Here is a 25,366-nt window from a genome sequence, read left to right as displayed (position 1 = left end):
GGCTTTTTTTGTCATAGAACTCTCAGAACGGAGTTCCAGCACCTTTTTTGGATGGAACCTTGTAGGGTAGGCAAGGAGGGTTTATGACGTGTGTGAGTTCCTGCACCTTTTTCTTTTACAAAAAAAGCACTGATCTCCATCAACACTGTCTGGAAATATGGAGTCTAACACATCTTTCCAGGTAGGGAACAAATAACATTTAGCATAGAGCCTATTTTTTTTCCTGTTTATTGAAGGGACCTAAAGTAGGAGAAGAAAGCTGTCAGCTGTGATTCGGGAAACAGGACACCATTGACCTAAGTGCAACGGCGCAATAAAAAAAATTCCTCAAACAGATGGAGAAGCAAATGTGCTTTTGGTTCTCTAAAGATTCAAAATGCAAAAGCAACAGGACAGAAAGTAACCTTGGAAGAAATAAAAGGTATGTTAGAAAAGGGAAGGGAAACTCTCTCCTCCAACGGAGCTTGGCCTACCTGCCTTCAAAGATGGGAAGCTGCGCGTCCCACTTCCCTGAAGCAAAAGCGAAAGTAAAACTTTCCGGGGAATTCCCCGTTAAGGCCTCCTCTCACTAAAGAACGCCATAGAATACGTAGATTCTTCGACCAAGCAAGCTCCAATCAGCGCGATCCTAACCTTGCTCGGTCCGAAAGTTGCGTGTGACGGGAACCAATGGAGCAGCGGAGAAGACCTTTTGGTCGTGTCGCTGCCTCCGCCCTTTTGGATTCATTCCTGTTGTGCCATTTTTTTTCCTCCTCCAGGGGCTCTGCAACCTCCCCAGAGGCGTCTTATTCTCTCTCTCTCTCCCTCTCGCTTTGGTAAGGAAGACGTGCAACCGATATCCTGCAGTTCCCATATTTGACGATCCTCGGCCCTGCTGCAAAGACGTCTGGATGACAGCTCCCATAATCATTCACAGGCTTTGCTGTCAGGATTTGGGAGCAGGTGAAGCCCAAAATCTACCACGTTATTTACCCAGAGCGAAACGGAGATTCAGTCTTCCTCAAGCAGTGGGTCCTGTAACTTCAGTTTTTGTTCAGCGAGGAATTTCGCTGAAGGGGGAAGGAAGATTAATCCCGCCTACCGCTTGCACGAACTGGATCTTTCAGAACTTCGTAGCTGCGCGATAATCTGCTAATAATCCACCGAAGGTGCAGTTTGACTTGTATAGTTCTTGTTGGGTGTGAGTTTCTGTGTATAATACATTCGGCTTGCCTAAACCCACTACTGATGCTGCTGTGTACAATGTTTGAAATGATGCCTGTAGTTGGATAATCTGTTCCGGGCATATTTCCGCTCCCCAACAGACCTATTGTTGGAACAGACTTCACCCATATGTTACAATTGACCAAAAATCGGGTATCCTATAAGAGCATAAAAAAGGCTGAGTGCCAAAGAATTGAGGCCTTTGAACTGTGGTGCTGGAGAAGACTCCTGTGAGTCCCTTGGACTGCAAGGCGATCAAACCGGTCAGTCCTAGAGGAGATCAACCCTGACTGCTCTTTAGAAGGCCAGATCCTGAAGCTAAAACTCAAATCCTTTGGCCACCTAATGAGAAGGAAGGACTCACTGGAGAATTGCCTAATGCTGGGAAAGGTTGAGGGCAATAGAAGAAGGGGACAACAGAGAATGAGGTGGATGGATGGAGTCACTGAGGCAGTAGGCGTGAGCTTAAATGGACTCCAGAAGATGGTAGAGGACAGGAAGGCCTGGAGGAACGTTGTCCATAGGGTCGCAATGGGTCGGACATGACTTTGCAGCAAAAAAATATGGATAGTTCAAAGATCTGGATAAACTCAATCTTTCAGCAGGCACAATGCCCAGGTGAGTTTACCTTTTAAAATGAAATTTGGGCGCTAAAATAACTATGCCCTGATTTCTGCCTGTACAGATGTTTAATGAAGACAGGAATGCCACCCATTTCAATCAATGACCCTGGGCGGCTTAGAATTCCACATCCTCTTTCTTCCTCCCTTCTGCTTCTACAGTCTTTTATTTTTATATGGCAGGCCATAGCCTCCACCATCTCTGAGTCAGCATGACAATTGGTGTCCAGTAACCAGTCTGAGTCTTCCCTTGACTGCAACTGTTTCAAATTGCAATCTGAAGGATCTCCTTTCTTGAAGAGTCTACCCATCCGAACACATCTAGCAGGATGGGCATGCTGCAGATCCTGTCAGCCAAAGAGTGTAGACTGGCAGGGACTGGAAGATGGTCTTTTCCCAGAGTGTTCCCTGATCTATGGAACATCCTTGCTTCAGAGATTAGAATGGCCCCAACCCTGTTAGTCTTTTGTAAGCCTAAAAATCTGACTATTTTCCCATACCTGGGGTGCTGAAAGTGATAAGGGCCCAGTTTCCTGGCTGTACTGTTAACTTGCCAAGTATCTTGGCTGCTATGTATATTTATTTGGATGTTTCTATTTTTATTATTTTAAAATGTTTTAATATTTGGATTGTAATATCTTTTTTGAAGGATGTGAGATGGCTCAGCAGTTAAAGATGCTGAGCTTATCAGCTGGAAAGCTGACAGCCTGGGATTGAGACCTGAATGCTGTGCGATGGTTTGAACTCCCGTCCTTGCCCCAGCTCCTGCCCACTTAGCAGTTCGAAAGCAGGCGAACGTGAGTAGATAAATAGGTACCACTTTGGTGGGAAGGTAACAGTATCGTATGATCCTCAGTGTATAATCATTCTGGCTACATGACCATGGAAATGTCTTTGGGCAACATTGCCTCTCTCAGCTAAGAAACGGAGATGAGTGCCATTCCCTAGAGTCATGCACAACTGGACAAGGGAAACCTTGGCCTTTAGCTTTATATTTTTTGAATTTTAAGCCACCCAGAATCATTGATTGAGGTGGGAAGCTACAGAAATTGAATAAATAAATGAAGTTACTACAGTTACCTTCTTTGTTTCTTAAATAAGCACATTTGCCCACTTTGAGAATGCACCTAGACTGTGAAAGAATAAGGGGTTTGTGCAACACTGGATTTGAAGGGCGAGGAAGTAGACAGGGACACTCAGGTTGTGTCTGTCAGCAACTTGTTAAAGCAGTGGCCTCATTTACAGAATGGCATGATTTTTCGTAGCAGTGGAATCCCAGGAAAAAGGCACTTTTGGTTTTATGGAGTTGCTGACAGTTGCTGACAGATGTGTTCTGAAGCATCTTTTCATCTTTTTTTAATATAAAGAACATAAAAATTAACAGAAATGGATACAGAATAAGCAGAACAAGGAGAGAGAGAAAAAAAGTGCAGAAAGGATAAAGAAGAAAAAGAAACAAGAAGTTTCTGATTTCCTTTGCAGCAAATACAAGTGTGATTACTCTATGACTACAAAATACCTACATTTTTCTGTTATCCAACTTTAAATCATCAAATCACAACTGCATTTTTTTCCTGTTTCATGCAAGAAGTTTCCAAGTCAGCCATAAATACAGGAATTGTCTTTTCTTTAATCAAAAAAGTTATCTCTTGCCATCTCTGCAAGTTCCATCATCTTCATCAACCATTCCTCCATTGTGTGAAGTGTCTAACCCACAGGTCTGCAACCCGCGGCTCTGGAGCCGCATGCGGCTCTTTCAGCCATCTCCTGCGGCTCCCAGTCCTCTGCCATGTGCAGTCCCAAAAAAAAAGTGGGACTAAAAAAGTTCAAACAATCAATTCAAATATGCAGGGTAGGTGCATATCTCGCCTTGGCTCCACTCTTCAGTCAAACCCTGTTCTGCACATGCGCGCATGTACGCACATGTGCACACATTTTTTGCGGCTCCCAGTTTTTCCTTTTGTGAGGGAACCGGTTCCGAGTGGCTCTTTTACTGTTTCAGGTTGCTGACCCCTGGTCTAACCTTTCAATTTTTAAGCATAAAATAATTTTGCTGACATCTTTCCTCCTTGAATACAAAATCCTGCACATTGATACAAAATGCTACTTTAACTAAATCTGATTTGAACTTCATTAACTCATGGGCTGGAGATAAGATGGACATGTGTGATGAAAGTTGCCATGTCATGTCAGCGTCTTGGTCCATGGAGAGAATAGAGAATGGTATGTAGATGCCTTTGGAATCCTTAATGATGCTAAAGACCTACACCATTGTGCCAGAATGCTAGATGAAAGCTGGCCTCCCATAATCAAACATTCTTGAGAATTTGTACAGATGTGTGATAGAATCAGGCTTCACACATGTCATCAAAATAAGGAAAGTCAATAAAATTGGTTTAATATTAGTTTGGCACTGTAAGCAAGTTCAGTTGGAAAATAGCTCATAGAACATCTTAATAATCAAAGAAACCATATGTAGGTTAATGATTGTGCAAATTCAACCTGTTGTGCCCACTACTACCTTGTTTTTTAAACTATTGACTTCAAGATGGTGTTGATTTTTAGTAGCCTCATACACCTTTTCCAGGATGATCTGTTTCCAGTTTGGACCTTGAGATCTTCCACACCCATTACCATTCTAATCAAGTGCATCCACCTTGCTGCTAATCATCCTCTTCTCTTTTCTTTTTAAAATTGTAATATAGCTGAATTAGAGTATGTCCTTTTCTCTTGAGTTTTGAGCATCCTCTTTCTCCATCACTAAAATAGGATTCAGCTAGTAGTTTATCAGGCTCTGTATCTGTAATGGAAGAAGATGCTGTCTTGTCTTTAATGTGACAACAGTTTTGGGCTAGCCCTGGTTTATCATAGCCCCATGAATTTGTATGGTCCCTGCAGAATTTCTTCTCAGCCCTATTATAAAAACATGGTACGATTGTGAGCTTAAAATGTACACGTATGAGAAAGTGCATCAGCTCTTTTTGATATTGAAGCATTGGTTTTAGAAGGCAGCTGTGTACCAGTAAAGAATAAAACCCACAAGATTAAGATTACAGAATCAGTCTATAGCAGGAGAGAAAAATATCATCAAATTACAATAATTATGTAGTTAAAAGTACTGACAGTACTAAAGAAACAGATAGAAACTCAGGAGATTCCTTAGATATTAGCTTTTAACATGGCATGCTTAGCTTTCAAACCAGATTAGTAAGGTTTTTGCACCACCATCTTACTTCCTGTGGCAGGCAGCTGTTTAACCAAAGTGTAGTTTTGCAAATACTAAACTGTAAGTTCACACAAGATGCTAAGCCAAACTCAAACAAATTATATAATAGCTCTCTTTGGCTATTTTCTATGAGACATTGAAATCAGGGCTCTGCAAAAGTTGAACTAATGGAATAAACCATTGACTGAGCTCATCCATATTAAATTAATGAGTAAAACAAACTATGGTTTGATATCTATGAACACATTATTTTGCTTGGTGTATTTATTGGTGTATTTATTTTTGGTGTATTTATTTTTTTCAATTTAGGCACCACCTGACAGCAACTGACTTTTGTTTATGGCTAAATATTGTGTGAATAGCTTATTCCATAAATCTTACTTCAATAATTATAATCCATTCCTAGAATGGTATTAGAAATCAAACCACAGTTTATAAAATTCCCTTTCCTAGGTTGGTGACTTCAATGTGGCTTCTGCTCCCATCATTCTTAGCCCATCATAGTCAATGACTAATGGAGAATAAAACTGAACTTTTCCATAGTACAGCAAAGTTGGGGAAGATTGCTTTAAAAAGTAATAGATACAGTGGTCAATTCCTTTATTGCTACAACAAAACATTGTTAAGGTTTTTTGGGAATTTCCAACTGAAATCTATCTGCTGTCAAAACTCTCCTGTCGTTTGAGCCCAAACAGTGAATTGTAGTTTAAACATTTTTGAATCAAGATATCTCAAGTCCTATGATTTAAATATGTACAAAGTCCAGGTCCCATTCCCATATAATTGAAATTTCAAGGATCTTCACACCAGTTGTATTCACAAACTTGTGGCTACTGCAGTATCATTGTGGTCATCCACAGTTCAAGATATCATGATTTCTGATGTTCTTGCCAGCTTCCAATAAACAAAGTCAATGGGAAAACTTGCAGGAAGTCAAAAGTTGCTCCTACCCCCACTGCTTTTTTGCCTGCCAAGTGGTCATTTAGTTTCTCTGTTTAGGTAAGGAAGTATCCCTGAAAGGATGACACAGAGGGTCATGGGTCATCTAGCTGAAATCAAATGCTTTTTGAACAAAGAAAATATTTTTTCACACAGCACTTACAGTACTGTAATTAAACTGTGGAATTTGCTAGTCATAATTGTGGTAATGACAGCTGATTTGAGTGGTTTTAAAATGGCACTAGACAGATCTCTACAAGGCTGGGATTAGTGGTTACTAAATGTTTACACAGGCTGGATGAACTAATGGTTTTATCCAGCAGGGCTCTTATAGTTTTGTGGGCCACTCTGCCAGGGCCCAGTGATTTTTGATATCGCAGAATGCAAATTGTTGAGGGTACAGTGTCGGTTTGCATCCGATCATGAGTTAAATTTGTTAAATTTTCTGGAATTTTGTGAGTCAGTAGAAGAGCTGAACTGAGCTTCCGTGCCTATGGCTAATGATACAACACAGAGTAGCAATGATGCTGGCAGAGCCAAGTCTTAAACATTTACTAGAACCTCACTGGGTTTGTATGTTCCTAAATGAGTAAATCATTCCTTGAAATAAAATTGAACAGAAAATGTATATAAACAGTATATTATATGTGTCGCAAGAATGATATAGTTTCAAGAACATAAACCAACTCGGATGTTAATGTCTTTCTGTATAATGTATGCTGACAGTTTTTGGCTGCGTGCTGATATGACTCATAGACTTTTCAATGTGCACTGTCGGCATGGTGCTAATGTTCCAAATTAGCAGCACAGTTGATGGGAAACCTGCTCTTCCAGTGCTTTGGATTTTGGTTGCTCTCCTGGGAGGTCAGTTAGGATAGGGAGGGAACAGAATGGAAATTGAATTTTTATTTACATTGCATTGGAGGAACAGTGATTTCAAGATAGTTTTTGGGTAATGATGCATAGTAACTCTGTGCTGTTGATTTAAGTGAAAGAAACAGAAAACTAATTCTGGTAAAGGATGGGTGGAAATGTCCACATATATAATAATTAGATAGTGGTCATGAATGGTCTGAATTGATTGAACTGTTAGTGAACTCTTGAGCTTCAAGTAGTCATTTAAGCAAGGTCTAGAAATATAACTGAGAGTCAGAGGAAGTAAGGGGGAAAGGGGCAGATAGTATGTGGTTAAAAGATTACTACTTTTTATGAATTATGGTATAGAAAAAACCCATTGTTTTTTGGTATGAATTATGGTGTGAACTGTGAAGATTGACATATGTTATTGGATAATATATAATATATAAATATGCCATTTGGGGCATGTTTATTTACCTTCTCCTAAGGTATAAGGTCTTATTTTCTTGAAGGAAAAAAATAAAAGTTTTGCTTTACCAAATATTGTTAGATTTTTTAGGCTACAGAGCCAGAACCCTAGGAGCCAGCTAATTACCTTCAGATCTTAGTTAGAGATGACATAACCCTAACCTAAAAATGTAATATCAAGGAGTCTGCTTATTGGTTGATCTGGCTTTATCCACAATACTGTAAACTAGCAGCCAAGTTTGAAATTCTAGGTAGTTTGCAGGTCACGTTCTGAGCAGAGCTTTATTTATTTTTATAAATAAAGAGCAACAAAGATGATTGGGGGACTGGAGGCTAAAACATATCGGGAATGGTTGCTGGAGTTGGGTATGTGTAGTTTAATGAAGAGAAGGGTGAGGGGGGACATGATAGCAGTGTTCCAATACCTCAGGGGCTGCCACAGAGGAGAGGGAGTCAAGCTATTCTCCAAAGCACCTGAAAGCAGGACAAGAAGCAACAGATGGAAACTAGTCAAGGAGAAAAGCAACCTAGAACTAAGGAGAAACTTACTGACAGTTAGAACAATTAACCAGTGGAACAACCTGCCTCCAGAGGTGGTGAATGCTCCAACACTGGAGGTTTTTAAGAAGAGACTGGACAGCCATTTGCCTGAAATGGTATAGGGTTTCCTGCCTTAGCAGGGGGTTGGACTAGATGACCTCCAAGGTCCCTTCCAACTTCTTCTTCTTCTTCTTCTTCTTCTTCTTCTTCTTCTTCTTCTTCTTCTTCTTCTTCTTCTTCTTCTTCTTCTTCTTCTTCTTCTTCTTCTTCTTCTTCTTCTTCTTCTTCTTCTTCTTCTTCTTCTTATTATTATTATTATTATTATTATTATTCTTATTCTTATTATTCTTATTCTTATTCTTATTCTTATTCTTATTCTTATTCTTATTCTTATTCTTATTCTTATTCTTATTCTTATTCTTATTCTTATTCTTAATTTATTTTTACAATAACAACAACAACAATAATAACAACAACAACAATGAAAGCATTAGCAAAGGATGATGGTTACAAATACCTAGGCATATTGGAAGCAGATAACATCTTGAATGGAAAAGCCAAAGAGTCAACACAAAAGGAATACATCAGAAGAGTGCAAAATACTAAAATCAAAGCTGAATGGTGGAAATATAATTAAAGCCATTAATACATGGGCAGTCCCAGTGATATGCTACCCAGCTGGAATTATCAACTGGACATTTGCCGAATTGGAACACCTAGACCGGAAAACACGTAAACTTTTGAACATGCACCATGCTCTACATCCACGAAGTGACATCGACAGATTGTACCTGCCAAGAAGAATAGGGGGCAGAGGGCTAATGCAAATCCACCAAATTGTAGAAGAAGAAAAATGAAGTTTGAATGACTATGTGAATCAAAGTAGAGAAAAATTGCTGCAGTCTGTGAAAACAGAGAGCATTATCAAAATAACAGAAACAAAGGCAGAATATAAGGAAAAACGGCTAGATGATAGATTAAATAGATGGAAAACCAAAGCTTTGAATGGACAACATTTGAAAAACATTGAAGGAAAATGTGATAACCTGACATGGGCATGGCTTAAGATGGGAACCATCAAGAAAGAAACAGAAGGCTTAATACTGGCTGCTCAAGAACAAGCACTACAAACTAATGCCATGAAAGCAAATATACAAAAATCTACTGACAATCCAAATTGCGGACTTTGCAACAACAAAGCTGAAACTGTTTCACATTTAATATGTGAGTGCAGCAAAATCGCGCAAACTGATTACAAAGCTAGACATGACCGAGTTGCTAAACGAATCCACTGGGCATTGTGTAAAAAATATGACTTGCCTATGTCTGAAAAGTCGTGGGAACATAGGGTGGAAAAAGTTGTCGAGAATGAGAGGGTGAAGATCTTGTGGGACTTCCAAATACAGACAGATCGTCATTTGGAACACAACACGCCAGATATCACAGTTGTAGAGAACCGAAGCATACAGCTGATTGATATTGCTGTACCAGGAGATGGCAGAGTTGAAGAAAAAGAACTGAAAAAAATTATGAAATACCGCGACCTGGCCATCGAAACTACGCGATTATGGATGAAATGCGTAACAGTGATACCCATTGTCATCGGGGCACTGGGAACCATGTCCAAAAACTTTACAAAACACATCAAGAGATTGCAACTTCCTGCAATAACTCCAGCAAAGCTACAAAAAACTGCTCTACTCGGAACATCTTACATTTTAAGGAGATACCTGGTTGATACCTAGGATGTTTGCTGCAGCCCGTGTCAACCATTAGTGCCAGTCAATTTGAGTGTTCAGTTGACTGAGTTTCATGTTTTATGAATAAAAGTTTTATAATTGGCAACTGAGCAAAACTAAATGATCTCTGTGTTAGAAAAAGACCATGAATTCAGTTCTCAAAACAAAAACAAAAACTCATTCCTGGATAAAAAATTACTCAAAGGATCATTTGAGTGTGTTCCTTGATTCTTAGTTTGTGTTTGCTTACCTAATTCATATTTTATGTTTCTGTAGTATTCTAATAAAGAGAAATCTATTCAGCAAGCTTAAATTCAGCTTACCTCTGTTCTCTGTTCTAGAGTATGATAAGTCTAATAATTGAATTTAAAGAATATTAAGATTCATTCCAATAGGTTATCCAATTCTTTGATAGCAAAGCTTATAGGATATTATATTACAAACAGGGTTGAAGTGAAATAATTGAGGCTGAGAAAATAATGCTTTGTAAAAGGTCATTACTGAGTTGGTAGTTACAGAGAGATTTAAGCTATGGACAATCTGTGATATGCAAGCCAGCTGCTACCCTCCATTTAACGAAGAAGAGGACACAACTATTCATGGTCAAAGATACCTTCAGCTACATTCCTATAACAGGTAGGTTGGGGAATTCTAGGATTTGAAAGTCCACACATCTTAAAGTTGCCAAGTTGGAAAAACATTTGTGCAGGTAACAGACTGAAGAGACCCAAATTCAAATCTACTCTCTGACATGGTAATATTGAGCACAGCGATAGCATTGAAGAAGGTATGCATTATATAGCATCAACTGAAAAGGAGGAAGAGTTAAGAAGGAAATTCAAGATTTGTTCTGTCTTGAGTTTCATTGGTGTAAGAGGGGGAGATAGAATCTCTTGTCAAGTTTGCAAGTTTCCGTTATTATACCCTTTAATAAAAAAGTGCCTATTTCCAGGTCTGGCCTACCTCACAGGGCTGACAGATATAGGAAATTCAGTCAAGTTATTTTCTTTCAGCCCAGCTTAGCCCACATACCAGAAGCTTAATATTTCATGGAACACATATAACACATACCAGAAGCTTAATATTTCATGGAACGTTGGCTTGGTTGTATGAACTCAGTTTTTGTGGTCTATAAATGATAGCTTAATTATTATAGAGTCCCAACTAATTATTGCTTAGTATGATATCTGAATTAGGTGTTAGTGCCATGTTACCATGCCTCATTATGACTTGAGCTTAAAAAGGGATAGGTTTTCTAGGAATAGATTGTTCATCTTTAACAAATTAAGGCAAATATATGTGTCCCACGTGTATCACACCTTCTGGTGAGATAGAAGTCCCCTGAGGATGGGCTCTAGCACGGGTCTAAAAGCTCGGAAGATTAAACCTCTGGTCCTAGTGACTGACCCAGATTGGATCCTGTTCATCTTTGAGTTTGCAAGTTCTACGCGCACCTAGACTACATCTTCCAGGAATTAAAAACGTTATCAGCACCCTCCATGGTGCCTGAAAACAGTATAACACTAATTCTTGAAGTAGAAATTGTAAGAGATACAGCTTTTTATCTTACCTTCAATAGCAGATTGCTATAAGATAATTGTTCATATTACTCCAAATTACTTACACCATTTCACTCCACCCAGAGGTGGAGATAGAATAGTTAGGATACTTGATTTCCGGCCTGTGAGTAGGTTGCTCAACTTGCCCCACTGAAAAGCTGGGGGTGGAGTGAGAGAAGGACATACACACCTGCTTAGGTCTCTTTGGCAGTCTGCTTGATATTGAGCAACATTCAAGAGATTGCTCCTTTGGTCCTCTGCAAGTCTGCAAGGTGCTTGACTTGAACATCACAGTCCAGTGTGCTGTTCCTCTATACCTGATCTGCACTAGGGCTGGATGACTGAATGCTGCTAGTCCTGGACAATGTTGTGTCTCTGTTGCTCCCAGATTGTGCTTCTGTTTCTGTTGCTGAAAGGTGGGTAGCCAGGACAGAAAGTCATCATTCTCGCTGTGTGAATGTGTGAGAGGGTGTATAGGTATTTTGTATAGTAGTATATATTAGTGTTGGGGAATGCAGACACAGCCTCTGTTCCATTTGAGCCACCAAATCCTCTATTGAAAAGTAAAGATGCTAAACCAGTAGGTTCTCTGAGCAGATGGAGAGAAAGATGACAATATTTGGGAGAAATCTGAAAAATTGGTGAGCTACAGCAAGGGATGTGGGATGAGTTTTAAAACCTGAGACATTTGAAGCATTGCTTTCTGGGAAAAATGGGAAACATGGATTCTTGCAGTGCATTAGAACCAGGAAATCTGGAGCATGGAAGCTGAAACATCTAGCAAGTATTGCTTTCCTTCTGATTATGTTAAGGAAAATTTTTTGCTGTATTTCAATTGTCAGATACAGGTAGTAATCCAGCTTTGTAAGGAATGTGCGTATATATCTAGATTTCTACACTTGGAATGCAGATGGGTTTTATTTTGTCTCCCTGTAGCCATTACATAACAATCACTTTGATGTATTTTGCAATTGACCAATTACTAGACTGAAATAGATTGTGTGTATGTGGGTTCAAAAGAGGTTTGGGTTATTGTTCTCTTCCCATTTCTATTGTTCTCTTCCCATATTCCTATGACAATATGTTAGAGAGATCAGATTTGCTGCTTATCAGTCTTCAGAGAAAGATCTATTGCAGTTACTGACCAAGGAATTTTCTTAGTAGCATCTCTTTTACCAAATTGGTCTTATGTGCCATATTTCAGGCCTAGACTCAGTTACATATCCCTAGGAATCCAGTTTGGGAAAAATCTCTGCAGGCTTTTGATAGAATGTAAACCCATGCCATCTGATCTTTCATGTTAGCCTTTTGGATCAAAAACAACTAAAAGGTTTGTAGCATGGATTAGAAATACCTACAGATATTGTTGAGAAAGGAAATGGTAAGAGGAGAAGTGACAATGTAAATTAATCAAAAATTGAGTTCATTAACAAAGAAATAGCTCGACATAGTGTTATGTCACAGATGAGCTGGTTACACATGCAGAGAGCCTTCATAGAAGATGCTTAATCTGTTTACAGATTTAACAACTTCTCTGGCTTTGCATAACAAGCTAACCAAATCTGGGTTTTCATAACCCAAAGCCACTAAAAAACAAACAAACGTTAACACTAGCTAACCTTATCTTAGGGACGCGGTGGCTCAGTGGGTTGGGACGCTGAGCTTGTCGATCAGAAGGTTGGCAGTTTGGTGGGTCAAATCCCGAGTGCCGCGTAACAGAGTGAGCACCTGTTACTCGTCCCAGCTTCTGCCAACCTAGCAGTTCGAAAGCACGTAAAAATGCAAGTAGAAAAATAGGGACCACTCCGGTGGGAAGGTAACAGCGTTCCGTGCGCCTTTGGCGTGTAGTCATGCCAGCCACATGACCACGGAGACATCCTTGGACAAGCGCTGGCTCTTCGGCTTTGAAACGGAGATGAGCACCGGCCCCTAGAGTCGTAAACGACTAGCACGCATGTGCGGGGGAACCTTTACCTTTACCTTTAACCTTATCTTCTTGTATAATTATGACTACTAGGTCTTTAACTGACCCAGTTAAACATTTTACATGTGGTCCTGTTTAACTATTAGACAGGCTGCCATAGCTCCTAAAGCAGTGGTTCTCAACCTGTGGTCCACGGACCTCTGAAGATGTGCAATGTCTTGGGGTCTGTGACCATAGCCTGTGCCCACAAAAGGTATTTAAGGGGGGGGGGTCCGTGATGAAGAAAAAGTTGAGAACCACTCTCCTAAAGAATTATTATTCAGCTGTTTTATAATAAAAGTGATTATAATTCTTTCCCCCCCACAAGGATAGCAACCTTGCTGTTGTCGATAGTGTATTCTGGGAAGTAAAAATATTGACCTAGTGTTTTTTGGTAATCTAACTCCTGATCTCTATCTACTAATAGTAATGGTTTTTCATTCCGTCTCTTTGACTTTATTTATTCTGTTTTTTAGGTGTGGAACACACTGATGCTCAAAAAGGTAAGAACACACTCCGAGTAAAGGATAGTCAACCTAATAATGGGGAAGGGAAAGCCTAAAGAAGGGATAATGTCATAAAATTGAGTTCAAGCCTCTCAAAATAGAGTTTTCCAATAGTTGTTTTATTCTTGTGTTATTCAGACAAAAAGCAAAGCAAGTTTGCAACTAAGCTTAATTATTTCTTTTATATGTGTACACATACTTGTCTAATTTCAAAGTTATCTTATTAGAATAAGCTATGCCCATATTCAAATAACTACGCCTGACAAGGCTTTTCAGGTTACTGTGCCCAACAAGGCTATTCAGGTTATTGTGTCCAACAAGGCTATTCAGTTAACTATGCCCAACAAGGCTATTCAAAGAACTATGCCCAACAAGGCTACTCAAGTTGCTGTAAGTATTATTGCCCAAGTAGGCTACACATTCACACAATACTCACATACACTGTCCACACAGGTGATCAGGCCGTGTTAGAGTGGGCTGGGAAACAGACTCAGGATGTCCCCTGCTCCAACAAGAGTCATCTCACACTTCAGGGGTCTGGGTTCATTCCACTCTTTTCTTTATACCCAGCTTTTTTACTATGAATCCATATGTATGGTACATCTTGCCCGGGTCTTGTCAATAACTTCACATTTTTACTCCCTGTTCCATGACTCCATGAAAAATGCAATCCATTGCATTCCTTATGGTCACTAATATTCCACTTGGTATTCATCAGCAATAATTCACTCATACACATATCCCGGATTTCTGTTGTCAGTAATACACACATTCTAGCAACGTGAGTTTCCCAGAGGGTTCAGGAAAAGGCTAGATATGGTTGTACTATAGCCCCACTATACCCATGATTTATTTTAATATATTATACTTTATGCATCATATTTAATATCTAAAGCTTCCTCCTTCCATTATGTATTCAAGATGGCAGTGATTAATATTTATATGTTACTTATATGCAGTGGTGGGATTCAGACAGTTTGCACCACTTTGGCAGAACCAGTAGCTAATTTTTTGTTGCCCAGGCCCAGAATGGACTTCCAGAAGCAGCATCCACACAGAGAATATGTTCACATATTTGAATCCCACTACTGCTTATATGTAAGGGTGTAGGTCTATACATATCTTGTATATAGTGTGTTTAAATGTGTGTTATGTATGTGTATACTTTGAGGGCAAGCAACTAAATTTCATTTTTAATGTGTGCAATTGTGCCCACAGTAAAAAATGACAATAAAGGTTATCTTTCTTTCTTTCTTTCTTTCTTTCTTTCTTTCTTTCTTTCTTTCTTTCTTTCTTTCTTTCTTTCTTTTGTATTCATAGCTAACATAATATGTAACATAAGGAATAATTTTCAGACTTATAAATAAACCCTTACATATATAAATTTGAACATGGACACTTCTCTATTTACACTTTTTAAAATATTTCTTTCTTATCATAAGTTTTAGGTTATGGCCCGGAAATTTAGAAAGTGTGGAAGTTTATAAAGGTTTCTTTAGTTTAGTAGGAAATCCATACATATTTGAGCCTCCTTTTTCCACTTGGTGCAAAAACTTACTCATTTTCAAGATGAGCATTTATAGAATGCATATGCTTCAATATAGTGCAGAAATAGTCATGAGACAGAAGAGTGTGTGTGTGTGTGTGTGTGTGTGTGTGTGTATGTATATATGTATACACACACACACACACACACACACACACACACACACACACACACACAAAGAGAGAGATTAAAAATGTACATACTTGCAAATGCAGTGTAGCGTGGGGCCTGGAGACTTCCATGTGGGCACATCAGTTGTACATGGATGAGAAAAATCCCTCTGTAGGCAAGTTGTGCATGGATGCTGTGTATTTTATGGGCCTTTTGTGCATATTAATAAACATACCTGAGAGCTAGGTAGATAACACACACATATATACACATCTTCCCCCTTTCTCTCTTGTATAAATGCTACTCTTCATTTAATTCCACTGTTTACATTTCTGTAGATTATGCATGGCATAGAACCTATGAATATAGCTGAACTCCAGTAGAAATTTCAACAGAAATTCCAGCATTCCTTATAATTGGCTATGATAATTAGGAATAATAGGAACTGTAATTAGCAAAATTTAGTTCCTGCCTCCATCTATTTATTGTTGCTTGATCAACACCCATCTACCCACATTCTTTCTACAGTTCTTTCTTTCTATCTAGTTTTAGATTATGTTTTAATAATCTAATTTTAACTTTTGTATCTAATTTTTATGTATTGCCCTGTTCACCGCCCTGAGTCTCTTGAGAGAAGGGCGGTATATAAATTAAATTAATAAATAAATAATAAATAAATAGATATAATTTGTTTCAATGTAATTACCTTTAGTTATGACTCATCCTACTCTGTAAATGTATGGCAGTTGTCAACAACATCTAAAGTAGAAAATATATGACACCTGGCTAGGCAAACACAAAATGTTTTTAAATATCAGTAGATAATTTGGTACCCTTTAAATATATTTTCCCTCATTCCCAACTAATGGAATGGCTAGTGATTAAAAGAGTTGTCTAAATATCTTGGAGGAGATATTAGTTTGTCTATTAGTGTCTAACCATTTCTTAAAAGATGTGTGTAGACCCCAGGTATTCTATCATTATAAAATTAATTGGAGAGCCCCTATTTTTCTTTTGTACCTATAAGCAAAGGTTTTCCTGCTGATTATCAATAAATGATAACATATTCAGGTACATATTTAACATATTTGTATTACTGTATGTGCTCATTAATCTACTGCTATTCTCGTATGCCTTCCTAGTAATCATTTTTCTTATCTATATATCTGGGATATCTTTCCTCACCCTAACAAGTATCCTTAGCTCTTGCTACCTGTAAGAGATAACCAGGCTGAGCCTGAGGGAGGAGTCAAATGTGTCATCAGTCATGAGTCCCTTCATGTCCACAAGGGATCCAAGTCCAGCCCACCTTGAATTCCTTCTACTCTTATCTCCTGCTAATTTCCCTTGGCCTTTAGTAGTTCAGATTCTTGTAGAGAGCTCAAGCTCATAATAAATCTTTATACCCATTTGAAATGTCTGGATCTCCTGCTTTTTCTGGTGCTTGACACTACTCCATCACATGCTGTAACTAATCACAATCCTTTAATTTTGTTGATTCATTCTAATCATTTCATGCTTCCACCATCTGATTACAAATTCACTATGATATGTAGGGTGTCCACCTAAGTGGAATAGGACCAGCTTATTACTTGGATGGAAAACTGTCAGGAACTGGGAAGATGAAAAAAAGCAAAAGACAATTGCGATCCATTTTCATATTTTTACCCCTGAAAACTGTCTGGATGTGCCTGTGAAATGATCAGGAATAAGCTTTCCCTATAATATGCTTTACCTATAAAAATTTACCTATAATAATAGTGGGACGCGGTGGCTCAGTGGGTTAGGACGCTGAGCTTGTCGATCAGAAGGTCGGCAGTTTGGCAGGTCGAATCCCGAGTGCCGCGTAGCAGAGTGAGCGCCTGTTACTCGTCCCAGCTTCTGCCCACCTAGCAGTTCGAAAGCACGTAAAAATGCAAGTAGAAAAATAGGGACCACTACGGTGGGAAGGTAACAGTGTTCCGTGCGCCTTTGGTATCTAGTCATGCTGGCCACATGACCATGGAAATGTCCTCGGACAAATGCTGGCTCTTCGGCTTTGAAACGGAGATGAGCACCGCTAAAGTCGGAAACGACTAGCACGCATGTGTGGGGGAACCTTTACCTTTACCTTTATAATATGCTTTAGGATTGAATTGAAATGAAAACACTCAGCATCTAAATCTTAGATCTTCTGTTCCAGCTATATTTTGAAACAGAAAGTGAAAAATATCATCTATTTATCAATCATGGATAAAAGAATAAGAATTTGAAGGAAACCTATAATATGTTATTTTCACTCATCCAAATAGCTTGTGGCTTCACATAACAACAACAACAACAACAACAACAACAACAATACAGACAAGCACCTGCTACATAACACCCCAGACTTAACAATTGTCGATAAAAAAGACAAAAAAATCTGGATGGTGGATGTGGCAGTGCCTGGAGACAGCAGAAGAGAAGAGAAAGAACTGGAGAAGATAACAAAATGCAAAGACCTACAAATAGAAATAGAATGACTGTGGCAAAGGCAAGCAAGGGTAGTACCAATAGTAATAGGTGCCTTTGGTGCAATCCCAAAACAACTGGAGCACTACTTGAACACCATTGGCATTGACAAATTCGCCATTAGTAAATTGCAAAAGGTGGGCTTACTAGGAACTGCTTCCATCCTGCGACGATATCTGTAATACCATCAAACATCCACATCTGCCTATCCCAGGTCCTTGGTAAGGACTCAATAGGTAGACAAAAGTGCCAAATCCAGTCTGAACATCTGGCTGACTGTGCAATGATCAATAACAACAACAACAACAACAACTGCAACATAACACCCTGGACTTAACAATTGTCAATAAAAAAGACAAAAAAGTCTGGATAGTGGACATGGCAGTGCCTGGAGATAGCAGAATAGACGAGAAAGAACTGGAGAAGATAACAAAATACAAAAACCTACAAATAGAAATAGAAAGACTGTGGCAAAGGCAAACAAGGGTGGTACCAATAGTAATAGGCACCTTGGGTGCAATCCCAAAACAACTGGAGCACCACTTGAACACCATTGGCATTTGAAAATTTGCCATCAGTCAACTGCAAAAGGTGGCCTTACTAGGAACAGCTTCCATCCTGCTGTAACACCATCAAACTTCAAGATCTGCCTGTCCCAGGGGTCCTTGCTAAGGACTCAAGGGCATCACTGGACCCAACCCAGTGATGCCCTCGCCGTGATGTCCCGTTGCCTGGAGGCGGTCCGGGTTTGGATGGGGAGAAACAGGCTTCGTCTCAATCCTGCCAAGACTGAGTGGCTGTTCATTCCGGCATCTCGGACTGACCAGCTTTTTCCATCATTAACAATAGGGGGTGAGGTGTTACCCCCCGTTGATAGGGCTCGCAACTTGGGCGTCCTCCTGGATTCACGGCTCAGTTTTGAAGATCATATAGGAGCCGTGACCAGGGGGGCTTTTGCCCAGGTTCGCCTGGTGCGCCAGTTGCGGCCCTATCTGGACTGAGATGCTCTACGCACAGTCACTCATTCGCTCGTGACCTCCCGGTTAGACTACTGCAATGCCCTCTACATGGGGCTGCCCTTGAGGACCACTCGGAGGCTTCAACTGGTGCAGAATGCAGCCGCGCGAGTTGTGATGGGAGCTTCCCAATACTCCCGTGTAACACCTCTTCTCCGTGAGCTGCATTGGCTTCCGGTTGCCCTCCGGGTGAGATTCAAGGTGCTGGTAATGACCTATAAAGCCCTAAATGGCTTGGGTCTGGACTATCTAAGGGAACACCTGCTGCCAGCATCATCTTCCCATCGTCCTGTGCGCTCCCACAGGGAGGGCCTTCTCAGGGTACCGATGGTTAATGAATGCCGATGGGTTATTCCCAGGGGAAGGGCGTTCTCTGTGGGTGCGCCTGCCCTATGGAACCAACTACCTACGGAACTTAGGACTGCCCCTGACCTTCGCTCATTTCGCCGGGACCTGAAAACTTGGCTCTTCGAGCTGTTTGGCCCAGACTGAGGGGTTTTTAATTTTAATTGGGTTTTAGATTTACTTTTGGGGCTTGAATTTAATTAATTGTTTTAATTGATTTTAATTTTTGTATGTTATGGTTTTAACTGCCCTGTAAACCGCCCTGAGTCCTACAGGAATAGGGCGGTATACAAATTCAATAAATAAATAAATAAATAAATAGGTAGACAAAAGTGCCAAATCCAGTCTGAACATCTGGCTGACTGTGCAATGATTAACAACAACAACAACAACAATAATATGTTTGCTGAATTATGAGAAGATTGGCTGTATTGGTTATAGAAAAGCAATAGCATCAACCGTAATATGATCTCAAAAATTTCCTACCGTTCTCATCTACTTCTCACATTTCTCTTTTTTCTTTTATAGTCTGTGGGCGCCCCAAAGTACATTCCCCTCGAATTGTTGGTGGAAAGAATGCTGAAGATGGGGAATGGCCATGGCAGGTCAGCATACGAGAAAACAGACTTCACGTGTGTGGTGGAAGCCTCATTTCCTCCCAGTGGGTGGTGACAGCTGCTCATTGCTTTGACGGGTAAGTAGCAGATTTGCATTAAAGAGACTGTATCTCAGCCAATTTCTCTTCTTTAAGGGAATCAGTAATTGAAGACGGAGCTATAGCACTAGAGAACAATGGCAATTCAACTAAGTTCAAAAATTTGGCAGTGGACCAACTTTATCTTGCTCTTATGAAGATAGCATTAGCATTAGTTCCTCCCCTGCTACTGTATGTAGCTGGTCGGGCAGCTATATGAAGATAACAAGAATATAATCAAATACTTATTAGGATCAAAACCCAGGAGGGAGGCATATAGCCAATTAAAAAGCATAAAAATACATCAAAAGCTAAAATATGATTCACTTAATGACTGTGGCGTTTGTTTGATGAGTGCAGATTCATTTAAGGATCATCAGAGTCACAGGGCATTGTTTCTCTTCCTGTATCGGCCTCAAAAGACAGCTGAGAGAAGTGCATGACAAGTAATGGCCTCTAGTAGTTAGGCTCTTTGAGGCTAGTTGAATTAAATTTTAAATTTGGGCTAACGTTATATAATTCTATTTTAATTTTAACTGTATTCTAACTTTTGTACTGTTTTAACTGTTTTTAACTTTGCCCTGTAAACCGCCCTGAGTCCTTCAGAAATAGGGCGGTATAGAAGTCAATCAAACAAACAAACAAACAAACAAACAAACAAACAAACAAACAAACAAACAAATAAATAAATTATGTGATAGGGAAGGCCTTGGATTCATTGACAATAAAAGGTTGGAGACCTGGCTAAATCCAGTTGTTGCTCTGTTTCTGTCACATACTGTTTAATGAGCGCTTTGGCCTGATTGTATCCCACGCTGAATAGAAGACTGAGGAGAAGCCCAAGGATGAGATTTTAGTGGCCATTGCCTTTTTCCACGAGGACTGAAAGTCATGCTTCATAGGTCAAGGCCAAGGGGAAAAAAAAGATAGTTTGAGTACATTTGCTCACATCTAGTCTCTACTTTCATGAGGCCTGTCTCTAGTCTCGGTGGCATTAGAGATACATTTTGAGACTTGAAGGGCCAATCTTAGAAATCTGAATTTCGACTTTGACTGTACCCTTCCCTCCTTATGCTCACTGATCATAATAAAAATTTGATTTGACGGCATAAATATATAAATGTTGCCCTCCATGATGCTCCATGAACGAGACAGAGCAACTACATGGTAAACACATTGCCTGAAGCACCTTCATTTGAGAGCCCCAGATTTCCTGTTGAGTTTCAAAGCTGAGCAAGGATTATAGAAGACTGATTTTTTCCCCCTTGGCTCCCATAGGCCACTAGTTACATCTAAGTATCGAGTGCATCTGGGGGAGTACGAACTCCCCAAACCAGCATCCACCATGGTCTCATCTGCTGTAAGCCTGATTGTAGTACATCCATACTATGCTGGAGTTGGGCTGAGTGCTGATATTGCATTGGTGAAACTAGAGGAGCCTGTCCATTTCTCCCGAACCATCTTGCCTGTCTGCTTATCCACTGTTGCTGATCCTGAACCTTTCCCTGCAGGGATGATATGCTGGGTCACTGGCTGGGGGGACCTTTATCCAGATGGTAAGAAAGAGGTGGGGTCTTCTTAAATCAAGTGCATAAGTTAGGCTTCTGCAAGGTATAAGGAATGTGGTCTCCATTTGGGGGTGGAGGATCCCCCCCATGTTTTGAAGGCATTAAGCTGCGTGAAACTTTATGGAGGGTTCACACATTTATATTATTGCTTATTGCTGTAAAAATATTATTTTTGCAGTAGTGATTTGACAGTGAATTGTGATGCCATGATTTGGCTGGCTCTGTAATAAATGAGTTCTATGGCACATGTAACCCATGACTTACAGTCCTCATAACATAGTTAATTACACCCATTATTTTTGCAGTTGCAGTATTTGTTTGTTTTTTAATCAGCCACTTAGTGGCATCAAGAATGTAGATGTTGGTGCAAAGACATTATTGCAAAGGGTGTGGAGCCCAAACATTTGGTAGATGGACTGGAGGAGTTGGGAGACATTTAAAATGAGGCTCATAGATCAAAACATCACAGATACTTCCACTTACCCCTTTGATCTTTAAAAGCACATGGAGGAAGACTCCACCCTTAAATGTTTAGAAGCTGATGTTCAGTCTCAGAATCTCCCTTTTTTTTTTGCACCAGCCTCTTTCGTCACTCGGATTTTGCAGAAATTGGAAATGCCAATCCTAGATGTTGATAAGTGTGATGAAATGTACCATAATGACTCCAGCAGCTCAGACACAGATACTGAAGTTCTGCCAAAAGACTATAGGCTAATCTATGATGACATGATCTGTGCTGGATATCCAGAAGGAAAGAAAGATTCTTGCCAGGTAAAAATAGGGGATAAGAGCCATGGACCAATTATGACTTGTAGCAGATATTACATATAGAATTTGCTTGTTTATCATGAGTTACAGCATGTTCTTGAAGGGACGCGGTGGCTCAGTGGGTTAGGATGCTGAGCTTGTCGATCAGAAGGTCGGCAGTTTGGCAGGTTGAATCCCGAGTGCCACGTAACAGAGTGAGCACCTGTTACTCATCCCAGCTTCTGCCAACCTAGCAGTTCAAAAGCACATAAAAATGCAAGTAGAAAAATAGGGATCACTACGGTGGGAAGGTAACAGCGTTCCATGCGCCTTTGGCGTCTAGTCATGCCGGCCACATGACCACAGAGACGTCCTCGGACAAGCACTGGTTCTTCGGCTTTGAAATGGAGATGAGCACCGGCTCCTAGAGTTGGAAACGACTAGCACACATGTGCGGGGGAACCTTTACCTTTACCTTACAGCATGTTCTGGGAACTAGGCCATTGTAATTTATTATATAACCATGCTGAGCGAAATGTGTGAATCCAGCAAATTAATATTTTCTTCCATTCAATAATGCCCAATTCTTGGAGACTGCCTATTAGTCCCTGCAGTTTACTTGGCAAGGTTCTTCAGAAGTGGCTTGCAATTACCTCCTTCCTAGGGCTGAGAGAAAGTGACTGGCCCATGGTTACCCACCTGGCTTTTTGCGCAAGCAGAACTAGAACTCATGGTCTCCCAATTTCTAGGTTGATCACTATACCAAACTGGTTATCCAAGTAATATATGATGGGAAAAGAAATCACTGGAATCTTAATATTGACCATGAATCATAGCGATCATAATAAAAACAGGTCTTCAGTTTGTAAGTCAGGGTTCACCAGTAATATGAGTAACTATGATTGACAATTAACAATTGACAAGTAGCAGCAATGCTGGACATGAAAATAGAAATAAGCAACTTAATACAACTGAAAGACTGATACTGTAGCATTAATTTCAGTCTGAACTGTCCATTTTTTTTGCCAAGCTTCCTATTTCTTTCAGTGAGGCCCCAGAAATGAGCTATTTCTTGAATACGGCCTTTGATAAAAAAAATGGCTGCTTACACCGGCCAATTGTTGATCCTTAGTTGGCTAAATGCATGAAAATAGCAATTTATTACAATTAAGAAGCAAAAGGTTTTCTGTATTTACAAGAAAAACTAAGTTAGTTGTTTAGATCCATTCCACCAATCCATTTTTCCCCTCCTGTCTATAGTGTTGTGTGATCAGTGAGCATGCTTTCAGGTCATTAAGTCTTTACCTGCTCCTCCCCCCAATATTTTTTTAAATAATTTTGTTTATTTATTCAATTCCTAAACTATGAGGATTTTAACAACAATAACACATTTTTGCACATATACAGTATTCTTGTAACTACCCATTTAAAATGAGACTAATCTAGTTCCCCCTCCAAATTTTTTTAACAATGAACAATTACTTTAAACATTTTTCTTTATTTCAATCTTCCTCTAAGTAGATAATGGCAGAATTGTTTCATTTTGTTTCCTGTTGATATTTATAACATGTCTTAGAATAATGACAGCCTAAAGTAAATTTGATAAGTTATGTGATGAAGGTTGACATTAAACTACAGCTTCTCAGTCTAAAGAATGTACTGTTCTTGCAGTACATTCTTAATGGCAGTGTATTTCGTCCCATAAAACAATTTATCCAAAGTTTCGGTTTTGCATAGTCCTTCTGAGGCAGATGGTGCAACAAAGCAGCAAGGAAATTTTCTTCAGTATGTCTCCAGTGATGTCATGAATTACTGAAAGCAGAGCAGCAAAGGCTTCTAAGCATGTGGACAAAATCCTTAGCTAGCCTTCAAACCCATATCAAAGACCTTTAAGATACAACATTGATTCCCCACAAGATGGTTTCCACCATTATTATTTCCCGCTTTTCAGTAATGGAAAAGGCTTGGCTAAATAACATTAAGAAGAACTGGTAAATAGCCACATTTGTCTCATCTGCTTAAATTTAAACTCAAAATGCACATTATTTCCTTAGATTTTACTTACTAGAAGAGTGTTCCTAGTTAACCCCTGTCTTTCTTTTTAGGGTGACTCTGGGGGACCCCTGGCCTGCAAGGTGAATGGTACGTGGTTTCTAGCTGGCATTGTGAGCTTTGGGGTAGGTTGTTCTGAACCCAACCGACCCGGAGTCTACACCAGAGTAACTTCTTATATGGACTGGATTCAACACACTATAGAAAAGAACTCAGCTTCCAGTGGTGGTGTCCCTCATCCCAGTGGGACTTCTGTTGTCTTCTCGTTATTAATTTTTCTCCTGAGCACTTTCCATATAAGTGCTGTTCACTTATAATTTGTTGGAAATTCAAATACAATGTAAAAATACCTAGTTTCAAAGGCAAAAATATAACCCCCACTGTGCATAGTGGAAAATTTCCTGGAGATCTGACTACATTAACCTCCTGTTACCTCTTTCTTATTAATCATTTTCAGAATTCTGACTTAGGTATACATTTGATAATAAATAAAATATTAAAAAACCCTCAGATGGTTTCCTTGAATCATTACAGGCAAAAAAGAAGTGCTGGGTGCCATGAGATAAGGACTTTCTGAGTAAAATGTTCCCCTTCCCCAAATCTCATTCTTTTTTTTTAATTGAAAAGTTTTACAGTACATTTTATCTTTAACAATCCCCCCTCCCCCCACCCCTACCTAACCCTCCCTATCCCTCCCCCCCATTCCCCCTCCCCCCCCCGACTTCCCAGAGCTAAGTACAAGGTATAAAAACAAAAAACAATCATAAACATCCATATGCTAAAAACAATAAACTATTAATTCTATCGCCCTCTAGCTCATATAAAATGACTACAAGCAATACTAATGTTACATATAAAAAGAAAAAAAAAGAAAAAAGAAAAGGAAACTTATTCAAATGCTAAGTGAAACTTTTTAGTCCCATATTTGTTCTGAATATAATCAATCCACTTTTTCCACTCCATAATATAACGTTCTTGCGAATGATCTTTCAAGTAAGCCGAAATCTTTGCCATTTCCGCCAGGTCAGAAACCTTTAGAGTCCATTCTTCTATAGTCGGCAGTTCCTCCTTTTTCCAATATTGACCTATTAAGAGTCTTGCTGCTGTAATTAAATTCAACATCAACTTAATGTCCACAACAGTAGCATCTGTAATTATGCCCAGCAAAAACAA

General features: G+C 39.6%; 2 protein-coding genes across 5 annotated transcripts in view; one reads left to right on the top strand and one right to left on the bottom strand.

The window, feature by feature from the left end:
* The window catches only part of LOC308676345 (von Willebrand factor A domain-containing protein 5A-like), a 31,483-nt gene extending 30,970 nt beyond the window's left edge, over window positions 1–513 (bottom strand). Inside the window, 1 exon segment of the mRNA XM_081342154.1 lies at window positions 474–513. The gene's annotated coding sequence lies outside the window, so the exon portion shown is untranslated.
* Window positions 261–24,692, top strand: LOC308676111 (serine protease 27-like). Of its 4 annotated transcripts, none has more exons than XM_081341842.1 (8): window positions 261–421; window positions 825–1,148; window positions 2,473–2,620; window positions 13,592–13,618; window positions 19,661–19,826; window positions 21,105–21,382; window positions 21,975–22,165; window positions 24,247–24,692. In XM_081341842.1, the coding sequence occupies exons 3-8, from the start codon at window positions 2,548–2,550 to the stop codon at window positions 24,508–24,510; spliced, it is 999 nt and encodes a 332-aa protein (XP_081197968.1). In that variant the 5' UTR covers window positions 261–421; window positions 825–1,148; window positions 2,473–2,547; the 3' UTR covers window positions 24,511–24,692. The 4 variants fall into 4 exon arrangements, with proteins under 4 accessions (XP_081197968.1, XP_081197967.1, XP_081197970.1 ...); XM_081341841.1 differs by having other exon boundaries at window positions 759–1,148; XM_081341844.1 differs by lacking the exon at window positions 2,473–2,620 and having other exon boundaries at window positions 825–942.
* Window positions 24,693–25,366: the final 674 nt, after the last annotated feature.

The sequence above is a fragment of the Vipera berus genome (genome assembly GCF_964194415.1).
Source record: "Vipera berus genome assembly, chromosome: W".
Lineage (NCBI taxonomy): Eukaryota > Metazoa > Chordata > Lepidosauria > Squamata > Viperidae > Vipera > Vipera berus.
The sequence above is the reverse complement of the archived record's forward strand: the minus strand, read 5'-3'. Positions and strand labels throughout refer to the sequence as shown.